The sequence below is a fragment of the Zootermopsis nevadensis genome, unplaced genomic scaffold, assembly GCF_977971745.1.
Source record: "Zootermopsis nevadensis isolate Lab colony 2312 unplaced genomic scaffold, Znev_1.0 Znev_ptg000025l, whole genome shotgun sequence".
Classification (NCBI taxonomy): domain Eukaryota; kingdom Metazoa; phylum Arthropoda; class Insecta; order Blattodea; family Termopsidae; genus Zootermopsis; species Zootermopsis nevadensis.
Genome location: NW_028259157.1, coordinates 2822729 through 2847508, shown reverse-complemented (window position 1 = coordinate 2847508; position 24780 = coordinate 2822729). Strand labels below are relative to the sequence as shown.

Here is a 24780-nt window from a genome sequence, read left to right as displayed (position 1 = left end):
TCACAGGGGTCAGCGTAACAATAAAAGCAATAATGAGGCAATGCCTTCATAAGGTTTTGGTGGACATAGTTCTTAAAAATCTCTCACTTGAAGATGGAGAAGCAGACTGGAGGATACTTGAGGATGAATATAATAAAAGCAGGCAGTGAGGATTGACCGTGTCGAATAGTAGATCTCGAACAAACGGTGTTGTACCTTCGAGTTCCAGTAGCGGAGAGTCAGTCAGAATACTCGCTTAAGTTCATGACACCCAAGGGAGGCAAGAACCAGGTCTATGTTATGCAGTGACATGTACAGGCTCGTCACACGGTACCATAAATCTGGATGAACCTCCTCTTTGCAAAATGTTCAAGTTCTGCTATTCCCCTGTCATCTAAGCTCGGTGTTCTGCATAAACCGTGATGAATTGTAACTGCATCAGGAATATGGCTGATTGCTCTCCAATTCATAAAGCAAACTATATAATTAATCATGTCCTGTGGCCCACTGCTTTATGTATCACACGAACTGCAAACAATTTATTTGCATCATCCCATGAGCCTACAAAGGTTATAGGCGTATTGTTACGAGTACACTTACAATTTCAACAGGGATGATTTGGGCAGATCTATGCGGAAGACAAGATAATTATTGAAAAACGAAAGAACGTGGACAGAACCTAGCGTCATGACTGTATGGCTATTCGCCTGCAATATTTATGAAGATACTGAGAAAAATCACGAAATATGTCACATCAGGATAACCGGTCTCCGGGTTATGATATCAATCCAGAACACGACCCAGCAGTGCTAATGACGCGACTCGACGTTAGGCTTACAGAGAAATTACGGCATTTTTCAGGTAGTTTTCTTGACACGGCACCTGAGATTGTTAGAGCACTGAAATGAATAATGATAGAATGGGCTGTACATGTAGCATATACATGGTAAACCATTGCATATAAAATTCGGTAAGGAAAATGTCTACCTGCGAGACGGAATAAAAAAATTTGAGTACAATATTAAGATGGATCTTACGGCTATATAATACACTGTGTACACCACAGGTGGATTGAACTGGCTCACGATCTTGTCCAATTGCGGGATTTAATAATGGTCATATTGAAATTTCGATTTTTTTCGTTTGTTGGTTGCTTGGTTGGTTTGTTAGAGACAACATACATCATACAGGTATACCTAAAAAAACGAAGTCTGCAAGAACTATAAATTATAGTATTAAGTGGAGATTGGCATTAACAGGTTTAAAATTTCCAACTATTTCGCCATTTGGTTAAATGGTTAGTTCGTTTCGTGATACTCAACTACTTAACAGTAACTGTATTAATGTCTTGTTTGCGTGTTGAAAGATGTAAGATGGCGTGTACTGATTAGTTTATTTTGCAGGAAATGCAGCTTCAATTTGTTACTTTGTAATATATTATAATTCAATAACTTTGTCCCTCCATTTTTCCTTCAAATTTTAATTTAAAAGATATGACATTAGGAATTTTAAAGACAAGTATCCAGGAAATTAGTGGGCCGATTTTGTCGTGTCTTCCATATGACCTTGACCTATACGAGACCTGATTTTGACATGAGTATGGTCAACCAGGTATAAACGGTTTCGCAGAAATAATGTTAAATACCCTTATCTGGGAAACTAGTAGGCCGATTTTTTCGTGACTTCCGTATGACGTTGACCTATACGTGACCTCATTTTGACATGAGTATGGTCAATCAGGTATTTACGGTTTGGAAGAAATAAGCGTGAAAATATATGACCTTGAGAATTTTAAAGATCTGTATCTGGCAAATTTATGGGGCGATTTTGTCCTGAATTTGCCATGACGTTGGCCTAACGGTGACATCAACGTGACAGGAGAATAAGCACTCTGATAACTACGGTTAAGAAGATGTGAGGATGACAAAAAATGAACAAAATATAATTTCGAAATTTCAGCGGCACGAGTATCACGCAACCTAACCTAACCCAACACATGCTGATCTGACCTGCCCTAAACTAACCTAACCTAACTTAACCCTCTACATATCAAGGGACGTTTATACAGCTTAGTGTACATAAATTAATTAGTTTAAAATGATAAACGAGTTGAATATTCGTATGTGGTTCACTTAAAGACGTCAGTAACTAAGGTCATATAGCGTCACATTATGGTATAAATAACGAATTATTAATTGAATTGGGCAGTATAAGGAAGAAAGTGGTCGTGACCTGATTTAACACTCCGTCCTGACATGTATATTAAGAAGTTGATAAAATTAATACAAAGCGGGAGTGGTAACCACTCGTCCACCGCGGACGTTCGGTATCAAGTTAAATAGAAAATTAAATAAATAAATGTACTATTCAAATGTGTTGTCAACTAAACATACTTTTAATAAATCACTTAATAACAGGTTTGTTGGTAAATTAACAATGCTATATTAATAGTTCTCAAACAGCTTTTAATGGTGTACCTCTATTTATTATTTCAATTGTGTGTGAAGAAAGAATTTCTTTTTTAATTTACGCTTTTACGGCGGTCAAAATGCGAATTGTGGAGTTATGGGTGAAACTCAGTTTAGTTCTGTAGGTGGTTGCCAACATTTCGGGAGCATTAAGTCTCCATCGATCATTAAACAAGTTGATACGTGCCTCTAAAACGCTTTTAAACCGAATGAGTCTTCAGGTTCTTGAGGCGCTGTATGAATATTGCTGTCTTCAGGGTTGTTGCGCCGTGCAGTGTGCTACCTCCGAAATCTTGGCAAACTTCCACGTGACTGCAAGATGCCAAAACCCAGAAAATTTCAATCCATAAACAATAGTAATCATGAATATTCAGACATGTGCACCTGGGAAGTCCTAAAGATTTAGCCTGAGGAAACTATTTTTCTGTCCCAAATCCCTACAAAGCATTGTTTCTTGCAAGTTTAGTAGAACCTGCATCCTCGAGACTCTCTGGCCCACACCGCACATCATCAGGGGCTCAGCTGATAAAATAAGAACGCCATTGGCCATGTGCGCCATTATGCTTTCTTCCAAAAAAATGTTTGTTTCCTTCCTCCTCTCATACATTAGCTTGTTGAAAGAGAGATGATCAGTAAAATGGAAAGTTGTGACGTTCTGTTAGCAACCTGCTAATGTTCTTACATGTTGATGATTGCTGTCCTTTCAGAAAAGGAATTTCCGTTTACAACACCTCGTGTGATTTATAAAGATCTGCTCAATTTAATGTGTTCAAACAAACAACGTCGTAAAGCACACGAACTATAAAGGATGAACCACTTATATTTCCTGGCCTTTGTGTATTCGCAGTGCGCTGAAAGTAGTACAATATCCCACATTTGTGTCTTAATTTTTCAATTTTCGCCAGTCCATGAGTACGTACTGACCATTGTGGCATTTCCCTTCCCATCATGCAATAAAATTTTCATAACGTGATGCTTACAATCTACACTAATTCGTTTGACACCCCCTCCCCAACCAACACGCCCACATTAAATAAAATAGAACAAAAAGCTCATACTGCCGTTTAGAGAAAATGTATCACTTCCTTCATAAAATATTTAAAAGTATTTAATTATGTTTCACTGAGCAATTTGCAGTTATAGAACGTAATTTTTTCCACTGCGGAGATTAGCTATATGACGTCGAATACGGTGCGAGGACGACTGTAGACACTGAATTAGAAATTAAGCTGGAGAAATTAGTCATTCTTTTCAAGTTACTGTGTTGGCTTTGGTGACGGCCACAGTTTTATAACAAACAAATAATGCCCTTGTAACCTTTCTTTCGCAGTACTAAGCCTTCATTTTATTTCTTTTTCATCAAGACAAATTTCTACTCTAAACTCCCGTAAAGTCTATTATCTATAACACGAAATTTCAAGAACTTTTAATTCACACTAAAATAATAAATGTCAAATTTATTTTATCTGAGATACTGTGACATATGTGGCATTTGCCGTTAAAAAAAATGCACCACCTATTACGGACTGAAATGAAGTAAAATTAATTTCTTCTATTATTTCAACAACTTAACCAATTTCAACGCCATCAGTGTTGCAAAATGTTCGACAAAACTATGAAATTGATAATTAGTTATTGAACGAGTGGTCCCAGTTTAAAAACAGTGCAAATCTGTATCATAATTTGGAGTGCACAGCCATACCAGATGTGTTCTATATGACTCTGAATCCCTCATTAATTTTATTATCATCGTAGCAGATACAACAAACTAATATCGCCAGAAAAAATACATGGCACTCACAAATTAATTCAGTTTTTAGGAAGCCAACCCCCTGCTCAAACATTGCACAGCATAGGGGCAAAAAGTATATGTCTACTCGCAAGTCATTAAATATAAAATAAATCTAAAACATGTTCAACAAAACCTTTTCGATATCTAGAGTGCATTTTACATTACATACCAATGGGTTATTAGACTATGATCTTCAAGTTTGACAAAGTTCGATTTAAACTCTATAAGTTATGTATTACTGTAAACCAATAAGTTAAAAAATAATACTTTAAAACTCTTACTGTAGGTTCGCAATACGTAAGTCATCAAATTACCATAAAGTAAAAAATTCACACACATATATGATCTTCCTATTATGTTTTCATTTCATATCTACGTGATAATAAGTCACTGAAAGTGAATCCCTACGTTTTACACAGCCGATTACAGAATTTCCCGTGACGCGGCCAAGACCAAAACGTTTTGTATAAAACAGAATTTGGCGTATTTCGGGAATATAAAGATTAGTGCTTCGCATTATATCATGTACGCAGATCACTTGACCTTATCGTCTGATACGTGAAACAATTAACATGCCCTGAAGGTGGCGCCAAAACGTTCATCCGAAACGTTGCTGATCAACTACAATATTAAATGGCGTTAGCCCTAAATACCAAATTCTAAACAAATTCCTCCATCTTTTCCACAGTACATTCAAGTTATATTTTTCTCCTGCAGTGGGACAACTTGTTTAACAAACAAACAAAAAGACTGAGGAACCAACAAGCAAACAAAGCAACTTATGGCACAGCGTCTTCTTCATGGGTTGATAGTTATTGCTATTCCAGAATTTCCCTGCTTTTGTTGAATCTAAAAGTTCAGAATGTTTTCATTAACGTAAACCATTAGACACTACATCTCAGCCAGTATAAGCCGATTCATACTTTACACTCTATTTTTCAAACATGCATGTTAATATTATCCTCATATTTACGCCAAAGTTCCCCAAGTAATCTCTCCATTTTATCACCAAAATTATGTATGCTACACGTCTTGCCCATCTTTATTTAATCACGTAACAATATCAGGCGAATATTCAGCGTTACGTAATTTCCCCCGAAAGTTTGTAATTTAATATTTTTTTCATTTAATTCCTTCGTGAAATTCAAGTGAGATAAATGACTGAAGATTGTGCACAACAGTTGAACATTAAAGCCGAAAGTTAACTGTATGTACCTGCTGGATTAATAACCAGTAACGATGTATTTTGTGTTTCTGGGTTTTGTATGATTCTCATTGCAAATAGGGATTATTCCTTAAACGGCAATAACCATATGATTTTTGTGACGGTGAAGTGGTTTCTTTGCGGTACGTTCTGAATTCTGAACCATTGATTACGCGATCTTCGGCTTCAAAAGGTCAAAGAATTCAGAGACATGTCATCGACCAATGTGAACCAAAATTAAATTTACCGGACAATTACAACATCCACTGAGCATTTCAGAAGATTAAACTTCCTGCTGGATGGACACAACTTCTATTTAAACGCTGTCTTCGTCACGACTACGCGAACACAACACTTAGCTGAGCACTGAGGGCGTCGAGTTCAGTGCTCGTAAATTTAATTACTTAGAAATCTATAACAGATGCACGGCAATTATAACTCACTTCAGGAAATTGAGCAGCGACAGTTCCACCTCCTGAGAATGGCACCACCGGTAACAGATGACAAAGTCCCGTGGGAGAAGCGTGTCAGGTATTCCAAAACACTTAAAACAATTAGAAGCGTTTGTAAGTAACTAACAGTCTAAAGATGACATGTCTTCTGGGATGTTTGTTGACGTTTCTGAGGTGCTGCGATGATTATCTCCCTGATGATGGAGGCAGCAAACAAGCCTCAAACGCCGGTACGCTTCTACCAGACTGCACGCGCAATACCTCATAATACAGCCATCTTCACTTTCGCCGCCGTTAGAACCTGAACTAGTCGTCTAATTCCACAGCCTCCTTGTAAATTATAGACTTCTATCTAACGGAGCACTTGCACTCTTAAGTGACTAAGGAAAGCTATGAAAATTGGCGACATCTGAATAAGAGTCTATTACGTTAATCATAAATGGAATAATAATGGTGTTTATACACCTTTCCACTATATTCCAAATATGTCATACAATTCAATTTGTTTTCTTCCATGAAGAAACTAGTCGATTTCTTTGTTGGTTTATTTGACGACTTGAGTGTTCACACCCCTTTAACTTGTTATTGACATAACAACCATTACAATTTCGTTCCATTCAATAATTCTTCATTCCAATAGACTTTTACCACTACATGTTATTTCAAGAATAAAGAGCTTAAGTGCTAATGTACCGACAAACTACTGAGCGGTGTAACGTAAGAAAACGTCCTCTCGTTTAATTAAAGATTCTAAAAGTATTGTATGCACTTTAATATTCTTTGAAATTTAAAAAAGTATACAACCTATTAAAACATATATAAATGGTATCTTAATTTCAAATTATAACAGTCCACTATTTATAAGAGTCACTGAAGCAATGATAGTTAATTTTTAAAAGCTTATTGAAGCGAATAAAACTGAATGACTCCTTAAAATAAAAATGCAAGTGTTAGTACCTAGAGGAATAACAGCTAAATGAAAGGGTAACCTCGTTTCTTAGCTTGTGTATAGCGCTAATTTATACTCGTTTTAATGCGTATCAGTGGAAGTAATCTCCAAATTTAGCAGAGTACTAAGATGAAACCCCCCATGCTCGAAACAGAATGTACTAAAATGTCTTTAACAATGTAGAGAATTCAGTTTCTAGATATACACAAATTACGCAAAGAAATACAATATAAACAAATTCGAGAAATCATTATTTTTTTTTAATTTCATCTAGAAAATTTATCCTCCTATCTACTCCCCACAAAATTAAAATTTCATACATCTAGCATTTCTTTAGTTGTAAAATTCGGCTTCTTGTTCCGACATAAATCAAAACACGTACAGTATGTGAAAACAAAATACCAAGAAGAATATTAAGGAGAAATAAACTGTGTGTAAAACGAAAATAAAATACGTGTTGGGGAACACAGCTGTTATAAACACACACAAGCGTGATTAAGAGCAGTAATATGGTAAACATAAAATAGTCCAATTTTCACTGAAGTATGTGTCAGTGTAGTAAAAACGGGCTGGTCACTACATTTGTAAACACTGTATTTCTTCGATTTTAAGACGCCATCAAATTTAAGATGCAAGCTTGATAAAGAATAGGTTTCCAGGAAAAAGAGGCTGTCGGCTGTAATTAGTAATATGATTTCAGAAAAATATATATATTATGTCGATATTTAAGCATAAAACCTATTTGCATTAATACCTTCGGAATCTTTTCTGTTACTACCTTTGCATTTAGTGCCCCGTTACTAGTGTTATGGACATTAAGATTTTCCTTGCGCTTTAGTCATGCAATACAAATTTTCTACAACGGCCCTTAGACACCGTCAAATGCAAGACGCACCCCGATTTTATAAATTTTAAAATTCTCAAAAATAGAGTTTTAAAATCGAGGAAATGCGGTAAGTAACCTGACCTGACATATGGATGATTGTAGAAGGAAAATTCAGATAAGTAATTCATATTCAAACAAACACTCTTGTTAACATTGTTGTAACATTGTTAATAATAAATATGTATTGAAATAAAATTTACATTACCACCTGGCATTAACTATCAGGGCAGACCAATGAAAAGTATTTAACTTCGATGTTATGGACGATTCGATTCCTTGGCATCGGGAGACGATATGAAGGTGTTTGTACTCCAGGTTAGGGAATATATTTACGTCATGTTGGCTGAACCGCTGTTTCTCATTCTGAAAATTTTACTTCCACCGTAATAAAAGTAAGTACAACCATTTGTTTCGTTGATACACGACCGCTCTGTAAAGCTCTACGGCCAACAACAAACCTGCTTCCGACAAATTGTCTTTGCTTGAGAATGCGAAACACTTTACGTTCTGATATGTATGAGATCTTGGTACAATGTTTATGGGACCCCATATTAAATAAAATAACAGAGCACAATAATGAAGCAGTTAGAACTTGAAACGAATATCTATGAACAACTGCACCATATAAATAACATTTCATTAAATTCTAACATCCACAAATATACGTAAAAAACGTATGAACGATATTCAGAATCTTGTATTAAACGAAATTATTTTAACGTATTTCTCCCCACATTCTACCTAAAAAATAATGAACCACAGACGCACTGGTTTCATGTTGCTTGCGGCGTGTGCTGTATAACTGAAATGGTATCTCAAATACACGTTTCATGCATCCCACCCCAACGCGACCTACAGGCCTATACAAGCATATAAATATATTACATGCATAATTTAATACAAAGGTAACACTACTGTAATTACTGGACTTCTGGGATAATATTTCAACCAGAAATTAATTAAAACCACATTTTCTTACTTATAAATCAATTATAGTATTCTGATGAAATGGATATGGTTCCCTTAATCTCATATTTTCGTACAACTTAATTTTGTCGGGAAGTATAGATTTCAAGTTGTTACATATATTTCAGGTCCGGGTTTTAAACCCATAGACCCGTAGTCATTAAGACACAGAATTTCCATCTGTGCAGACGAAAATGCGAGGAACCAGTTGAAATCGGCCGCTGGCAGTGTCAGACGCTTGTGGAGAAACGTTGGTGCAGAGCGTCAGAGAACCAAAACTTTCCAGGAGCCATTACACAAAGAAAATGTGTCACGTGACGCCGATTCCAATAATTTAACTACTGCGCACTTCCTTGTTACCCTAATGTCGCATTTATAATTTATGTCTTTCAAAGAAGAGTCACCTTTTTCCTGCTAATTTATATGGATGCAATGTAACTGATTCTGAGGTTAGAAACAAAGTTTATTGTTGTTTCTGATAGAAGATTCTAAATAGAAACCCACATAATCATTCCTCTCGTTTGTATGTGTGAAGAAAGGAAATGTAAAACACGTACTGTTAGTTAATTTAAAGGAAGATCTTCTAAGCCAACAAGTTGTATTGTATATTTGTGTTGTTTCTTTTTACTTTAATACATGTAGAAAACCAGTCACAAATTAAAACAGCTGCAATTAGTAAGTAGAATTTACCAACTCAAACAAGCAATAAATTTTTCTGACAACGCAAAATTGTGACATCAAGACACTCTGCATTACATTTCATACAGCAGGTAGAACCAAATTATTGAATCGTACTTTAAGTAAATAATTTTTTGCGAAATACAATTATTTGAGTATATTATTACCTGTTGCATTTGAAATTTAAAACATGGCGTGATGATGAGGCAATTAATCTATGTGTTGAACGTTTACTGCAGGTGATTAAAACGTGTTTATTATTTCCACAACCCATGCATATGTTACTGGTTGAAATTGTAACATTAATCTATAAATGCGAAATCAATGTTTTTGAAGATTTGCATAGTAAGGAAACTAAATTTCTAATATTACGAAAGTGCTATTGTTTACGTATCATTGCATGTGTTTAGTTAAAATGTGACAGTAAGTGATATTTTCGCTATGCAATTTATTTTCAGGTTGGTCTTATAAAGAAGAACCCATTCCTTGAACAAAGGTAGGGTGATTCCAAAGTTATGATGGCTGACCTGTCTCCCTGGAAGGTGACGAACATCAATAATACTGAGTATGACACGCCAGAGTCCTCGACTGACAACTCTTCTTTCTTTAAGTGGAAAAGTTTATCTTCTATTAATGACGAATATGCAACAAATATAATATTTATGGAACATCCCGAAGACATGTTGAAGCCATGGATCATTAATCCCCTCTTTTTTAACATAATTATCACTCACTCTATCACATTTATTTTTGGTCTGGTTGGCAATATTGTAGTCGTGATGGTTATGCTGGGGGACAGAAAGTCCCGCAGTGCTACCAACTTGTTCCTCGTGAGTCTAGCTGTGTCCGACCTTCTGCTGCTTCTGGTGTATGCACCGCTCGAGACGTTGCAGTATTTCGTGATGCAGTGGGATGAGAGTGCAGCTGTGTGCAAGATGGCGATGTACGCGTTACTGCTGTCTGCTATTGTGTCTGTCCTCAACCTCGCCGCGGTCACGTTCGAGAGGTGAGTCTACGTCCCTAAAAGACTTTACCGCGCTTTGCTGACTGTAGAACCCCCGACAAGAAGGCGTGGCATCAGGATTTCAAATGTGTAGTGAGGAAAAGGCTGATATAAATCATTCCTGTTATTCAGCAGAGCGAATTGCACTGTACGGAAGAAAAACACACAACGCTCGAAACACGTGCTTCTGCGTATTCGCACATCCACGGTTTACTTCTGTATTATGAGGAGCATCAGTATGCTATCCGCGACCAAATTTCAAAGCGTTGAACCTTCTTCAGGCTAATCAGATAATTCTGGCGCCAGTTTGACATCAAATGGCGATTGTTACGTTTCCCGTTGTTATATGCGTTTTCGTCATACGCGGAGATTCGCAGGAACACAACCCATCGTGCATCACGAGAGCCAGTTGTACACAAACTGACGTGCCGTAACTCTTCACTGCCAAATCTGAATAAACCAATTTTTGTGGTTTAATTTCGTTTATCGCGCTGGTGCCACGACATATTTCCCAGACTGTACAGTCTAATAAAAATGTGGCATAGCAACACCTGAACAGATTTCACGACAACTTGTATCTAAATAATTCCTTGTCGTTCATATTTAACTTTACATTTCACCCGAAAATTTAACCTCCTGTGAAAACTGTTAAATAACCCAAGAATTAATTAATTCTCCAGGTTTAACAGTCAAAATATTCTCTTGCGTTTAAGAGAAACGTGGAAGTGATTTCTGTGAAACAAAGCAGTCTTAAGGCAAAATTGGAAAAATCGTAAGTTCCAACTGGAAGTAGGACCCTTCTTTTGTTTTCCAAAAACGTTATTTTCACTCACAATACAGATAACTTGCAACACATTTTCCTTATATTTTGTTACACGTGTTATAAAAAATAAATTTTAAGATCTCAGTACGTTCCATATTTCGTGTCGTCCATAGACCCGTCTTAAAAATCAATTACTAAACTAATTCCATGGATAAAAGTCTGTTCTGAGAATATAATGGTTGATTAAGACATTTCCCGCCTTTCATGGAACCGAATAAGTTCCTACCGTGCTCATTAGAGACCCTATAATATTAGCCGACTGGTAACAAACATTATAATGACAAAGTAATATAATTAAAATAATTCTAAATAAAACAATTAATCCTACATTAATTCCCAATCTTGTAAAACAATCTGAACATTTCACGCCTTAAGGAGACACGTTTAAAAGGAAATCGATGCTTAATTTTGGGCGAAATGTAGGCCTACATGATGGCAAGTAATCACTTTCCAGATACGGCCGCCTTTACTTCATTCAAATGAACTCCAAGACCTGTTAAGTAGCAGGCTAAATGGACCCCAGAGCTCTTATGCTAATGAATAAAGTTAATCCCACCCCCACCCCTTTGGAAGTTCAGCCCTGTCGCTAAGTCTGTACCAGTGTATTAAATGATATCCATGGTACAGGCTCTGTACACTTCATGAACTGTGAATTACATTTGTCTGCTAGTTCATTTTTCAGAGCGTAGAGACTTCCACGTCTATGAAAATGTCACGGTAACAAAAATACGACAACTTATTAATATTCCAAGACCTTGACCTTTTCTTGAGATAAGTTTTAAGAACGGTTAACTTTTAAAATTTAAATTTGTATACTCGTGCAATAATACCATTAAATGCATAGCAAGTTCCTGAAACATTACCGGTTTCAAGTGGTTACCAACTTTTCCGGGGAACATGTCACCTCCATCTTCTGAGCCGCTGCCTACCACATCATTTCCAGTTAACTGTTTACTAATCATCATTAAAATATAACTTTACTGAGGACTCATTATGTTCGATCTGAAGCTAAAAATACCGAAATCAGAGATCACATGTCATAACACGTTTAACATCGATTCATTATTCGACTGAGGAAAACATTCACACCCTACACCGTATGTTATACGCAATAGACACCGCTGTTTTTAAATATTCAATGACGATGGATCACGTAAAGTACACTTGTTGCAAAATATCAATACAATTCTCCTACAGCGAATCTAAGCAGAAATATAATTCTCACCTTTGCTATGTTCCGTTTCCCCGAAATTAAGTAACAAACTAACGTGCTGTGATATGTGTTAAAACGCTTCCACTGTATGACACGCCAGAAAAACAAATTTCTTTCAATATCCCATCACTGGGCTCACCTAATTGTGAAGTACCCTTCATTCATCACGCAATTCACATTTAAACTACATATCCACCCAAGTGATAGTGACTTAATCCGAATAAATAGCTATGTACCTAGGTACAAAGTTAGGCAGTTATTTAAACTTACAAATAATAAAAATACCTGACTAATCAACAGAATATGAGCCCGATATTTTTATGGTGATGAAGATAAAGAATCCCAAGTTCCCCTCGGAAGAACCCCAGCTGAAAGGTTAATTAAAGTTACTTATTAATTAAGTACTAAAACCTGACTTTTTAAATAAAAGAACACACCCCGATAACTAAACTTACCAAGGACCTAAGTGGGTTTTGAAATTTTCACGGCGATGTAAGTATAAATAGTGGTCTTCTGGGTTGTTCGACCCTACAGATGGAGACAGTATATTCATACGAGGCGCTAGTATATAATCAACGTCTACACGGGACAATAACCGGGAAATCTAAAGAAGATAAAATATTCAGGAAGTTCTAGTCAACCTTTGTCCTAAACCCCTACAAAACATTGAGGATCGGTTTCATCGCATACGTAGATGGTCACTCAACATTTATTCAGACGAAACGCTGGCATCATCCGACGCATCTACACGGCGTCAAAACCCAGAACAATAACATCACAAAGTGCAGAAGAACTTCCTCTTCAGATTACAACATTGGCTTCAACCTTCCTATGACAGTCAAATGCAGTCTGTAATGAACTTCAAGTAAAATCTGATGGAGAATGGAAAACGACTGTCAAGCTGAAAATGAACATTACAAAGATCACTGAAGGAGACGAGAAGAATGACTCGTGCCACAATAATAGAGCTTCTACGATCTCTAGATTCGGACATTCATTTTCGGTATTCATAATTGTGAAGTTGGTACAGGATTTTTATCTGTCTCGAATGAAACACTGAGAAATAGATTAAGTTGGACGTTGCATTATGAAGAAACGCACACTTCGAAATACTGTATTAAATAATTTAATTTTGTTTTCAGGCAACTTCCCTGAGTAAAACAAAGCTGGATTACATTTACGCTGTGGTATCATTGGTCCAGACAAATCAGTCTTGAATCCACTGACCGTGCCTTCTTAATACCTGGTCACACACATCGCTGTGATCGGAATTTTTGTCACAAAAGATAGGAAACTTTTACAGTTTGATGAATGGTGTAATGTTATTAAAAATTAGCAATACGGGGAAGCAATCCATGGTGACACAAACCGATCAAGAAGAAGACACACTTTAAGTCACAGATTGTTTCATAGATAAAACTGAGCAGTCTGTGATGATGACAGTCCCCTAGACTTCTCCAGAGACGTCTCATTCTAGTTCATTATTGAAAAGATATATACAAAATATTTGCAAAGCACTCAGTTCATGACAAATATGTCCCTGTTACTACATATAAAGAAACATGGAAGGTCAGTACGTATTGACAGGTTGAAGCAAAAATATTCTGGACGTTTCCTACTCTATCGAAGGGAGATTATAAATGGATAGACGATTAAAGATGTTCAAGATCTTGTTTTATTCCTCCAAATTATCATGATATAAATTTGAATTTGCAGTTTAAGTGAAGATGACTGTGATAATGTCTTTAAGGACAATAATTAGTTTTCATTGTGTAATAAATCAATTTAATGTTATTTATTTTTATAATTCCTACAATGTTTAATGACCCTCCCTGACAATATTTATGAAACATTTACTTCCCTTCTGAAATAAAAATGATAAAAAGTACGTTTTTCACAGAATGTATCAATAATCAGTTATGTTTGTAACTATTAAAATTCGGGATATATTGCTGTTCACGAACGCGGGTGGCGTCGAATTTTCCAGTCGATTATCAGTTTCATATGCCGAATTACAGAGGTTTACGAATATATATGACTTATCTATATTTTTAAACCAACTGACCTTAACATAAATCACACATAAACAAACCAACAAACACACTTGAATATAAAATCTGAATCTAAACAAAGCCGAAGCCGCTACACGTTAACTGCAATAAGATACAAATAGTACCAAATGGTTTATTTTGCCTGTCATGTGCGTAACTGTCTCTCATTCAAATGGGGAATGTTTTAATAAGAGCTCAAGCGTTCCAAAAGTGTTCTCCACGCCACATAACGGGCGGTGACGTAAGCAAGTTCTTTTGTCGATTGATAACCACGGCTCAAAACAACTGTGGATTTAGACCACTCTTACTCAATAATGACATAGCAACAGTGGTATCCAAGGTCACTGTTGCAGTAATGTGATCTGAGGCAGTTTCTCAGAGTCTTTAATGACCTACGTATTTTCTCACAATGACAATGCCTTCGGTTCTAATCGTTGCTCACCAATGTGCTTCAACGACGACTTCTACTCCCATTGTCGCTACCACGTGTTTCAACAGTAACCACATGGCATGCGGGTTGCTTAATACTTAGGAAGAAGGCGACACACACAGACATATGGACGGATCCATAGGTACGCAAGAGAGTGATAAACACCTAAAAGTAACATGTAATTTCTGATCTCTTTCCTATTTTTTGCGTTCACAGATTTCGACCTCTAGTTCTGACAAATTGAATCCCTTGCCCATTTAGTAAGATCCATCTGACGGGCGACTGAGCCATCGCAAGACGTTTGCCAGAACAGTCGAGTTGCGGACATACAACCATGCAACGGACTGGATTCCAACCCACCATTTCTGTGATGTAGCAGTCACAAGACTTACCCACACACCTTACATTTAAGCCTCGTGCCTGTTTGTTTCAATATGAAGAACTGTTCGTATCAAGAAAATGTTTTCATAAAGTTGCCGTGCTGTCTAATCACACTATATACCTGCCGTATTACACTGCTTATGTTTACATGATCTAAAATAATAAGCAGGCCCCTCGACATAACAGTACTTCATACTTCTCACTGAATTCCAGAACTCTCCATTACATATCATTCCAGTCCCTTACCTTTAGCCAGTCTCCTTCGGCTGCAGTATCCGTTCCACACTGAATGTCGTCTGTTGTCAAGGCTTTACAAATTTAACTACTATAACACATGTCAAATTATATTATTCCACACTTTAGCACACTACTATCACGTCACTTTAATTAGAAAACGTATTATTAAACGAAATCTCAAACTTCGTTTCGTTACACGTCTCGCCCACACGGACCGAACTTCGTTTCTTTCCGATCTGTCATTCGTCACAATTCGGAGATCACTTCGGAAAGTTATGCTTGTTGCAGGGCCCACTTCATTTTCATAGAGAATGTTGCTCGCAGAGCGAGAGAGTTCATAATAAGGCCGTTGTTTTCTATACAATTACGTCCAAAATGAAACTGGGTTTAGTCTAGACATACAATCCTTGAAAATTTAGACACCAGAGGGAAATTACAATCGTTTTCTATAATCTTGTGTGTTTTTCTGAGACGGAGAGACGTTGTAGTTCCTTCACCCTTCTTTCATTCATTTCTTGTCTCTTATTGGCCTACTCCCTCAGTCTTCCCTCCCTATACAAATGCCTCCACTGCCCAGCATCGCCACTTCAGCCCTGAAGATGAAAATAATTTGTGTCTGCGAAACGTTGACATATATATATATATATATATATATATATATATATACACACGAGTCTACTCGGCGCTAAGACCCATAAATAAAACAGTAATTAATATTATTTGTTATTATTATTATAGGAGTAACTGGAGCTGTCTCCAAGTCATTAAAAAATATTTGGGCGAACACGACATTAGGGTACTTCTGAAAACTGTCATTCTAGGATCATCATACATCATTCGAAAGACCCTGATGTAAAATATATTGTCATCCCTAACAACAAAATTACATAATACATGTAACACGTATTAAAAACAAAATGTATTTCGGAAATTGCTGCTACACAGTGTACCTCAGGGGCAAGGTTTGTCTCTGGTACATAGAAATAAATACCCTGTAAAATAGTGAATAAATTAAACAATAATACTGCCCAACAACGAATCCTTTAGTAATGGTCGAAAAATCGAATACTTCTACAGGATTACAGCGCACAGATAATCACGAATGTAGATTAACACTGTATGAGGTATTAGAACCAGCGATCTTTTTGTTCAAGACAGCACAAAGCTGTCATTTTCATGTTATGTCTCAATAACTGATTGAATATTTGTGGGTACTGTTAATCGGCTAATGTTTTATTTTTCCGACAGGCCTTGTATTAGTAAAGAGGGCCTATACTGATTGAAGCTTCAACACAAAAATCTTCAAAAAGAATACGGAAATGACGTCACGAAATAAGAATACCCATAAAATTGTTAGTCTAGCACTGTGCACTGACAGTCTTTTGCGAATAATGAAGGGTGTAAAACGTTTATGACTAACAGCCACCAAGTTCACCGTTTCTCGTATCGCTGTTTTTTCCATTAGCATTTGTTTACTTTTTATGACGCGCGTCTCAATTGTGCTCATATTCTTAACAGGTTATGTAGATGAGAGGGTAGTGTGTCTGCACTGTATTAAGGTTAATTAAATTTACCTTCGCACGAGGGACCACTTGATATCTGAGAACAACAGCTTGTTCTTCTGGAAATATCGATAATCTGAATATTTTGTAGAGATGCCTGGCTTGTTAACAAATGAAACGTCGATACATTTGGTAGTTTCTATGTTCACGTGTAAATGTTTTACAATGTTCATTAAATATAAACTGCCTGATAATGCGATAAATACTCCACTCTGATCTTGTTTTTCTGATAACTTTTAACGAATCTACTAATTTGCATTAAATTCAGCAGAAAGTTAATATGCCATCTAGACGCATTTATTTGCCTGTATATGATCATAATAATTATTCCAGGTGTTTCTATGAGAAATGGGTTAACAGCCCTTTCTAAAAGTCGTCGACCTATTAAAATTTTTATTCACATTAGCCACTGTGGACGGTAAATTTGAATGGGTAATATACATTTCAGGCAAATTTCTGAGTAATTATCAGCTGCAAAAGAGGAATTTCAAACGAAAACTTCAAAAGTATTCATTCAGACATATTTTATTAAGTCGCTAAATTTTTTTTTCCACATAACGATCGTCAAATAATAAATTGGACTTCATGGTTATAGTACATCCAAATATATGTTACTATTAGGGTACAAGAATATGTGTATTTTATACTTCAATAACAGAGTTCCCGCTGTTTTACTACAGGCAAATTCAATAACAACATTTATCAATTTCTCTTTCCCGATAGATTGTCATAGGCGTGATCATTTGATATCTATCGTCGATTATCACAGAAAATGATTATTATCCCTGTTCCCAAGAACATGCCTTTACAGTGATTTATAGAAATTATTTATTCGTCAGGATTTTACCTATTCCCTCCGCACGAATGTTTTTCTTTGTTTGTCATCAATCTTTCGACTGATTTGATGCGGTCCTCCATTTTCGCCTATCTTGCGCCAATCTCTTCATTTCCACATATTTTTTGCAGCCCACATCCTCTAAAATCTGAGTAGCATATTCCAATTGTTGTCTCCCCTTACAATTCTTCCCTTCCATTACTAAATTAACCAATCCTGGGTGCCTCAGAATGTGTCCCACCGTCCTATCTCTTCTTCTGGTAAGATTTTTCCTCTCCAGGTTACAACTATCACATCTAATTCTTACTTGCAGAAACAATTTTGTGTGTGTGTGCTCTTCCAGTACCACTGCCATAACAAACATAAGTTGTTAAAATCAGTGTTTCTAACTTAGCGATGATTTTTACAGGTTCATTGTGATCGTGTTCCCGATTAAGTCTCGGTCACTGTGCACGATCAGCAACTGCAGACGTGCGATCTTGCTGGTGTGGTGTTTGTCTCTATTACTCACGTCACCTGTCATCCTGACAAAGGTAAGTCTAGTGAGCTGTCTACGGAGCGCGCACAAAACAAACACGGAGCCTACTCTAGAGTAAGCCGATGGTTGCAACGATTTTCAAAATTCTGAACACAAACACATAATACATAGACAATTATTAAATTCTTTGTATGTGTGACTAAGATAAAACATTTCGGTACTTACAATAATAAATCAGACATGCATTCGCACAGAAATTAAAATTAAATTAATTCGGGGAATGCTTGCTACCATAAAGTTCGAAATCTTTTGTCTGCTGTCCAAAAACATAAATATAAAATAAACAAAATTATATTTTCTCTCACATTAAGGGGATGATATTATTCTGATCCAGAAGAGGGCAGAAAGTGTAATCCGAAAAAGCTGACTAATTCGATGTAGTGGAGTCCTTCCAGTAGCTAAAATTCACTCTCCTAGCCAAGAAAATTGCCTCCTTTTATGTAATCCTTAGATTCGTTGAAGATTCTGTTCACTATAGCCCGCTACTGGGCCCTGTTATGATCCGTCTTAATCTTATTTTCCCATTTATGCCTTAGTCTTCAAAGTGAGCATCTCCTACATTTCTCGAGCTCTTACGAGCATTTCCATATACTTATCATTTCTTACAACCGCGCAACATGTCTCTGACTTAATTATCGTTAACAGTTTCGACTGAATAGTTCATAATAGTGAATTTATTTTCCATACTTATTTCCCTTTTTAGCGTTAAATGTTATCAGCACTTTTCCTCAAACAACTTCCATGTACTTTCTTTTATTCCAGTGAGAGACTAAATTTTACAGTGCATGTAATACCAGTATACAAAAGAATAGTTTTTGTGCTTCAGTCTATAGGCAGGACACGTGAACTTAAAGGCTTCCAAGAGCAGCGAGCATTTCCCAAACAGAATCTGTTCTTAATTGTATCATGAACATCATTTTGATTTGTTACCAAGTGACACAAATTTAAAATGTTATTAATGTTCAGATCAAAAGCAAAAGAATGTTATTTAGGCTATTGTCATCTTAATATAAATTTAAAATGCCTCGCTTTAGTAAAACAAGAACTGAACAAAAATTTTGTTTGGGAAAACACATTATACAGGACCTATTTAAGAGACAGAGCTATTAATGAGGAGTTATATTAAAATTTAACCTCGGAAAACACGATATGAAGATAAAAGTAAAAATTGTAGAACCAGCTTAGGAAAAAAAACCGGAGTTCTAAGGCGGTTATGAACTGTCGAGATGTTACAGCATAGAAGTTATGTAAGAAGTCTGTAATTAAGTATAGGCCATGTACCAAGGACTTAGTGACATTAAACGGCATGGCGGTTTACCAAGCCTTCAAGTGCTTCTTTTCTCTTTATGTTAAATTTCTCGAGTTAATTTAGACACTGAAGTCCGTCCTATGTTCCTTTATAATATCGTCTGCATAAAGCGGTATAATTAATTAACTTTCTCATTATTAGTTCTACACGAAGTCAGCCATTTTAAATCGTTCTTTCCTTTGTGTCAAAGAAATGAGAAGATAATGAAAATGTAAAATGTAAAATGTGTAGTAAAAATACTACAAACATCATTAAAGTCTAAATCAGGGATAAGATGTATTTAAGGAGCCAAGCAACGAATTTCTAAAATTGTATGAAAGTATCGCACAGACTACAAGTCTTTATGCAAGAGTTTTGAAAGAGCTGGCATGAAAAATGTATGAATAATTTATTAGAAAGAGGCTTGTCCTGGCTACAATTACGAAGCTCAAGAAGATGGCAGACATATATCTGCGAAACATACGCACGCACTCCATCAAATAAGAAGCAGGAATTTGAGTACGTATACCGAATAAACTTCACGCAGAGAAATATTAAGGTAAAGCCAAAATAGTCTCTGATACTTAATTACACACTACGTCAGGCAGATGGGCACTGGAGGTGTATATCCACGCATTTTTACCGTCTTAAATGCATGGAGGTGAGTGATTAGCTTTACGCCCCAGCCGCTTTAACCCCAGTACCAACTGAATAAGAGGCGGTCTGGACGCTGTGGCGTAGTGGAAAACGAACCCCGGTCTTCCAGCCCACAGCCTAGTCACTACATTGACTGAGCTATACTGAATTATTGAATGTTAGAGCAGGCTGTGCATTTCGTTGCTACTGTGCTTTCAAATGAGTGATCAGAAAGAAAGTAGTTCGGATAATGTTATAAATATTAATTATGTAAATATTTGTGTAATTTACGTATTAATTGCTCAATGAATATTTTATAAAAAAACAAAATATAAATAATTCAATTACTTTTTTATTTATTCATACACCCAATATTTGTTTGCTTTTTATTTTAACGTCAACAGTTATTGAAAATGCCACTTGATCAATTGCTAAATTTTATTTGAAAATTCTGAGTCTTTGAACATTCTAACAAATACGGAATGAAGGCCACAGCAATACAAAGTCCAGGTCAAATGTGAGCTTTTTATCCAATGGGAAGAAGTACGATAACTGAGGAGGATAATAAACTGTAAACTTCAGGAATAATATTCCCGTAAGTGATTGTCGTCGCTAATAAATATTTTTATGAAGTTTTCATAAATACAATTCAAGACAGTGCTACATACCCGACAGTAGTAAAGTTATCATTTATCAAGAGAGTACCTATGTTCTCGGAAACGTTCAGAAAATACCCTTCCGTAGGGCGAAACGTATTAAACATCAGGTGAAGACTCATCGTAAGCGTTAATTTCTTTCTTGTAAAACAAACTGAAATTTTATAAATAAAATCACGATTTGCGGCATACGCGGAAGAAATAAACAATGGACTTGGTAAAACCACGAAAGCTACAGACAGAAAAACGAGTTACAAGCTAAAGGAACTCATTCCTTGTGAAATTTCGTACTAGATAATAAATGTGACTGGGTAGTCCCTCTGTGATCGTGTTGAAAGCTTCAAATCGTATGTAAGTGTAATGTTAGCTGTGTGTAAATTATTCTTTGAAGTGACATTTATCAATAAACTGTTATAATTTATTTTCTCTGTATATTGCTAAGGGGTTGTTAATTTTGCTTTCAGCAAAATGTTTGATTTAGTGAATATTCATTGGAATGAACATGTTCTATATGTTGCAGATTAATAGCTAATTTCTCGATCCAAAAAGAATTACTTTTTATATTACAGTAGACAGTCCTGTTCCCAACTCATCTGAATATCTGTCATCTACACTTTGTAATCACGAATGTATCTGCGACTCCATTTTCAGAATCTTCCCAATCACTTCTTCCTTATGTTCACATTTATTTATACTGACAGGCGTGTTGCATACACGTGGTGTATTTATTAGACAAATAATAAAGTTCTCACCAGCGAAAGTTTATTAAAATATTTCTTACAAGTAAAAATACTAATACAGTAAACTCCCGATTATTTGGGTTGGTTGAGAAATATATTTTCCCAGATAATCGAAACCCTGGATAATCCGCAAAAAATTAAAGAAAACATGTAAATGTAACAAATACGTAAATTTAACACAGACATACACTACTTAAGCTTTTAAAACTTCACTAATAAGAAATGATTTTATATCAAATTTCACATAGAACATACCAAAAATTTTTAGAAAGGATTCCAACGCATAGTAATAATGTTCTCTTGTCGTAAACTTCAGATTTTAGCAACAAATGCTTTGTGTTAATACATTCAATAATATGTCATTGTTGTATTTATTCCTTTATTTTTAAAGGCACTATCTTTTACGACAGATTTTCTAAATTAATTTTAATTTCAGCCTAAACCAGATATACCCCGGTAATCCGCCCCCGGGTAATCGGGAATCTACTGTATTCTTAAATCTAAGAATATAAAAATTCAATTAAGCTTGAAACGGAATTGCTAAAGTCGTTTAATACATTTTACTAAAAGTTTATTAAATATATGCGACTTTATACTGAATGAAATTATTTTTGTGTTCGAATACAAAATATCTTTCTTGTACTAAAAGCGTGAAAATATTTCTCACCTTTAAACATATATTTATGAGAAATTGCAGCGAGCAAACTTAGAAGCCTTTACGACGTAAGCGAGTGCTGTAAGCGAGACAAACAGTACGTGAGCGGCAAGGGAATTGTCGCATGTTGCTCTAAAATTTTTATATCTTACATGTGCATAAACATGACGGAGTCGAAATCTTTTCAGGAAATGTCATCATAAATGTTCACTCCGAGGGCGACACATTTGATTCCGGGAGGTAAAGTTGGTATAAATCTCAGAGAAGTTGTTATATTTCTACACTTTATTTATCCTTCAAACTTTCTTTAACCTTTCGAGAAACAGACATAGCATCTGGTGTTCATATCAAGGGTTAAAATCAGTTACCATGGTGTATTTTATTAAAATGGTAGAGATTCCCTCGCTCTAGAATACTAAGCAAGTGATTTCCAAACTGTGCGTTACACTGACAGCAGGCATCTCATCCTTACAGAATACTTCCTTCTCGAAGTTATAAAACTTGTCGCAAACTTCTTCCAAGAAAAACACAGTATTTTAAATATTACAGTTTAGACAACGAAGCATACGGTTGAGTGACAAGGCTTGTAATAATATGACAGTCAGCTCGAATGTCGACTGATCCTGGCTGATTTTTGTGAGTGTACTCATTATGTCAAAGCGAATGCTTAGGTACTACCTTAAAGTACGCTGAGACGGCTTTCTACGTTCTAGAACACGTACTTAATATTTTGAGAATAAATAAAGGGCATAAGATGAAGATAGCTGTCTTCTGGGTTGTTGCCCTGATGATGGAGGCTGCACGGATCTCTGAAACGTCGGTATATTTTACCAGATTACACGGCGCAATAACCGAGAAGACAGCCATCTTCGAACTCACCGCCGTGAGAACAGCAAAACTCTCAAGGGACAAGATAAATGATTTAAACACAGATAAATACTTAACGATATAGTATTAATTGAGGACAATTTGAAATATTACAAATTAATTAAAAACTGTCGTTTCCAGGCCCTCGAGAATCAAACTTGTGGACTTCAACGTTCTACGACAAAACAATCTGAAATGACACATACGGTAGAGCAATTATGGTTCAGTGTATAACTCACTACGTGACAAAGAATCTCCTTTGATCTGTTCCTAGTTGCTCAGGAGGTCACATACCAGTTTAATTTATTTACCATATTCACTCCCATTACTATAAATTCAAGTGTTACTATTTTCCCATGCACTCGTAGTCTCTTCTATCTTCAATTGAGATTTCTAACAAAATTTTGGTAAAAGATTGTTGTTTCCCTCAATCAAGCTACAAGTCCGGCCCATCTGTTCTTACATGGCTTAATCGTATCAATAACAGGACACATAATGTAAAGCCCCTCATCATTAATTTTCTCACTTCGCAATAAGTTACGCTCTTGTCTTGGACGAAACACCCTCTACTCTAACTCTGGATTGTGTATAGGTTGCTTTATGCCATTTTTGCTAACTTTAGGTGACACAGATTCTTGGCCGTCTTAATGCGTTTTTGCTTTGCACCAGACAGCAAGTGAGTTCACTCAGCCAGTAGAGGCGCTGCCTTCCAGACTCTTGGTGACCGAAGTGTGACGGAGCAGAGTGTTTATTTTAATCGTATCAGCCGCGTTAGATCAGCTAACACTTTTAAAAAAATGTAGTCATCTGTCTCACTTTCGTGGTTTAGTGGTACTCCATACATTGGCAAAGAACAGAAGCGATCAGATAAAATCCATCGTTAGCCACCTCCATTCACCCAGGCTTTGTTATGCTCGCCGCAAACGTAAGCCTCAACTAGCTGTCTAACAACGCCTAGCAAAAAGGAGTTATCCTTTCGCCTTTATTTTGCATAAGACAAAGTTTTATTATTGTATTTAACGAGAAGTTCTAGGATGAAGCATAGGTTAGAACAGGTTTCTTATTTACTTCATTGTACGCATTATTTCTGCATTAACAAAGGCTGGAATTTTGTCGGCTATGTTAAGTTAAACTGGTTTTAAAAGTTTAATTCTTTGCTGCTTCATAATAATCATTTTATCAATACAAGAACAATCTTTTACAATCTGTTTATTATGTAATTAATATCAGGTTTTAAAATATAATAGACTATAACACGCGACATATCTTGGCAACATCTGTGTCACATCAGAAATTGGCTACATCAACGATTAAGGCCACCGAAGATTTGCAGAGACTTTTTTTGGTAGATTTTTATACTGACTCCGTGATTTTCTATCATTTCACGTTAATGTGGTAAGAATTGTATTCGTACTATGTTTACGAACTGCATCTACCGCTGTAGACTTTTGCCCTCCAAATGAAAATTCATTCCCTGTATGTGTCAATGCA

The 24780-nt window shown here is 36.1% G+C and overlaps 1 protein-coding gene across 1 annotated transcript in view; it reads left to right on the top strand.

Annotated features, from left to right (window-relative positions):
• LOC110830240 (galanin receptor 2a) overlaps positions 1 to 24780 on the top strand; it is a 39378-nt gene that overhangs the window by 10763 nt on the left and 3835 nt on the right. Inside the window, exons 2-3 of the mRNA XM_022064909.2 lie at positions 9833 to 10380; positions 18319 to 18442. Of these exons, the coding sequence (XP_021920601.1) occupies positions 9890 to 10380; positions 18319 to 18442 (615 nt within the window). The 5' untranslated portion in view covers positions 9833 to 9889. The remainder of the gene's footprint in view (positions 1 to 9832; positions 10381 to 18318; positions 18443 to 24780) is intronic.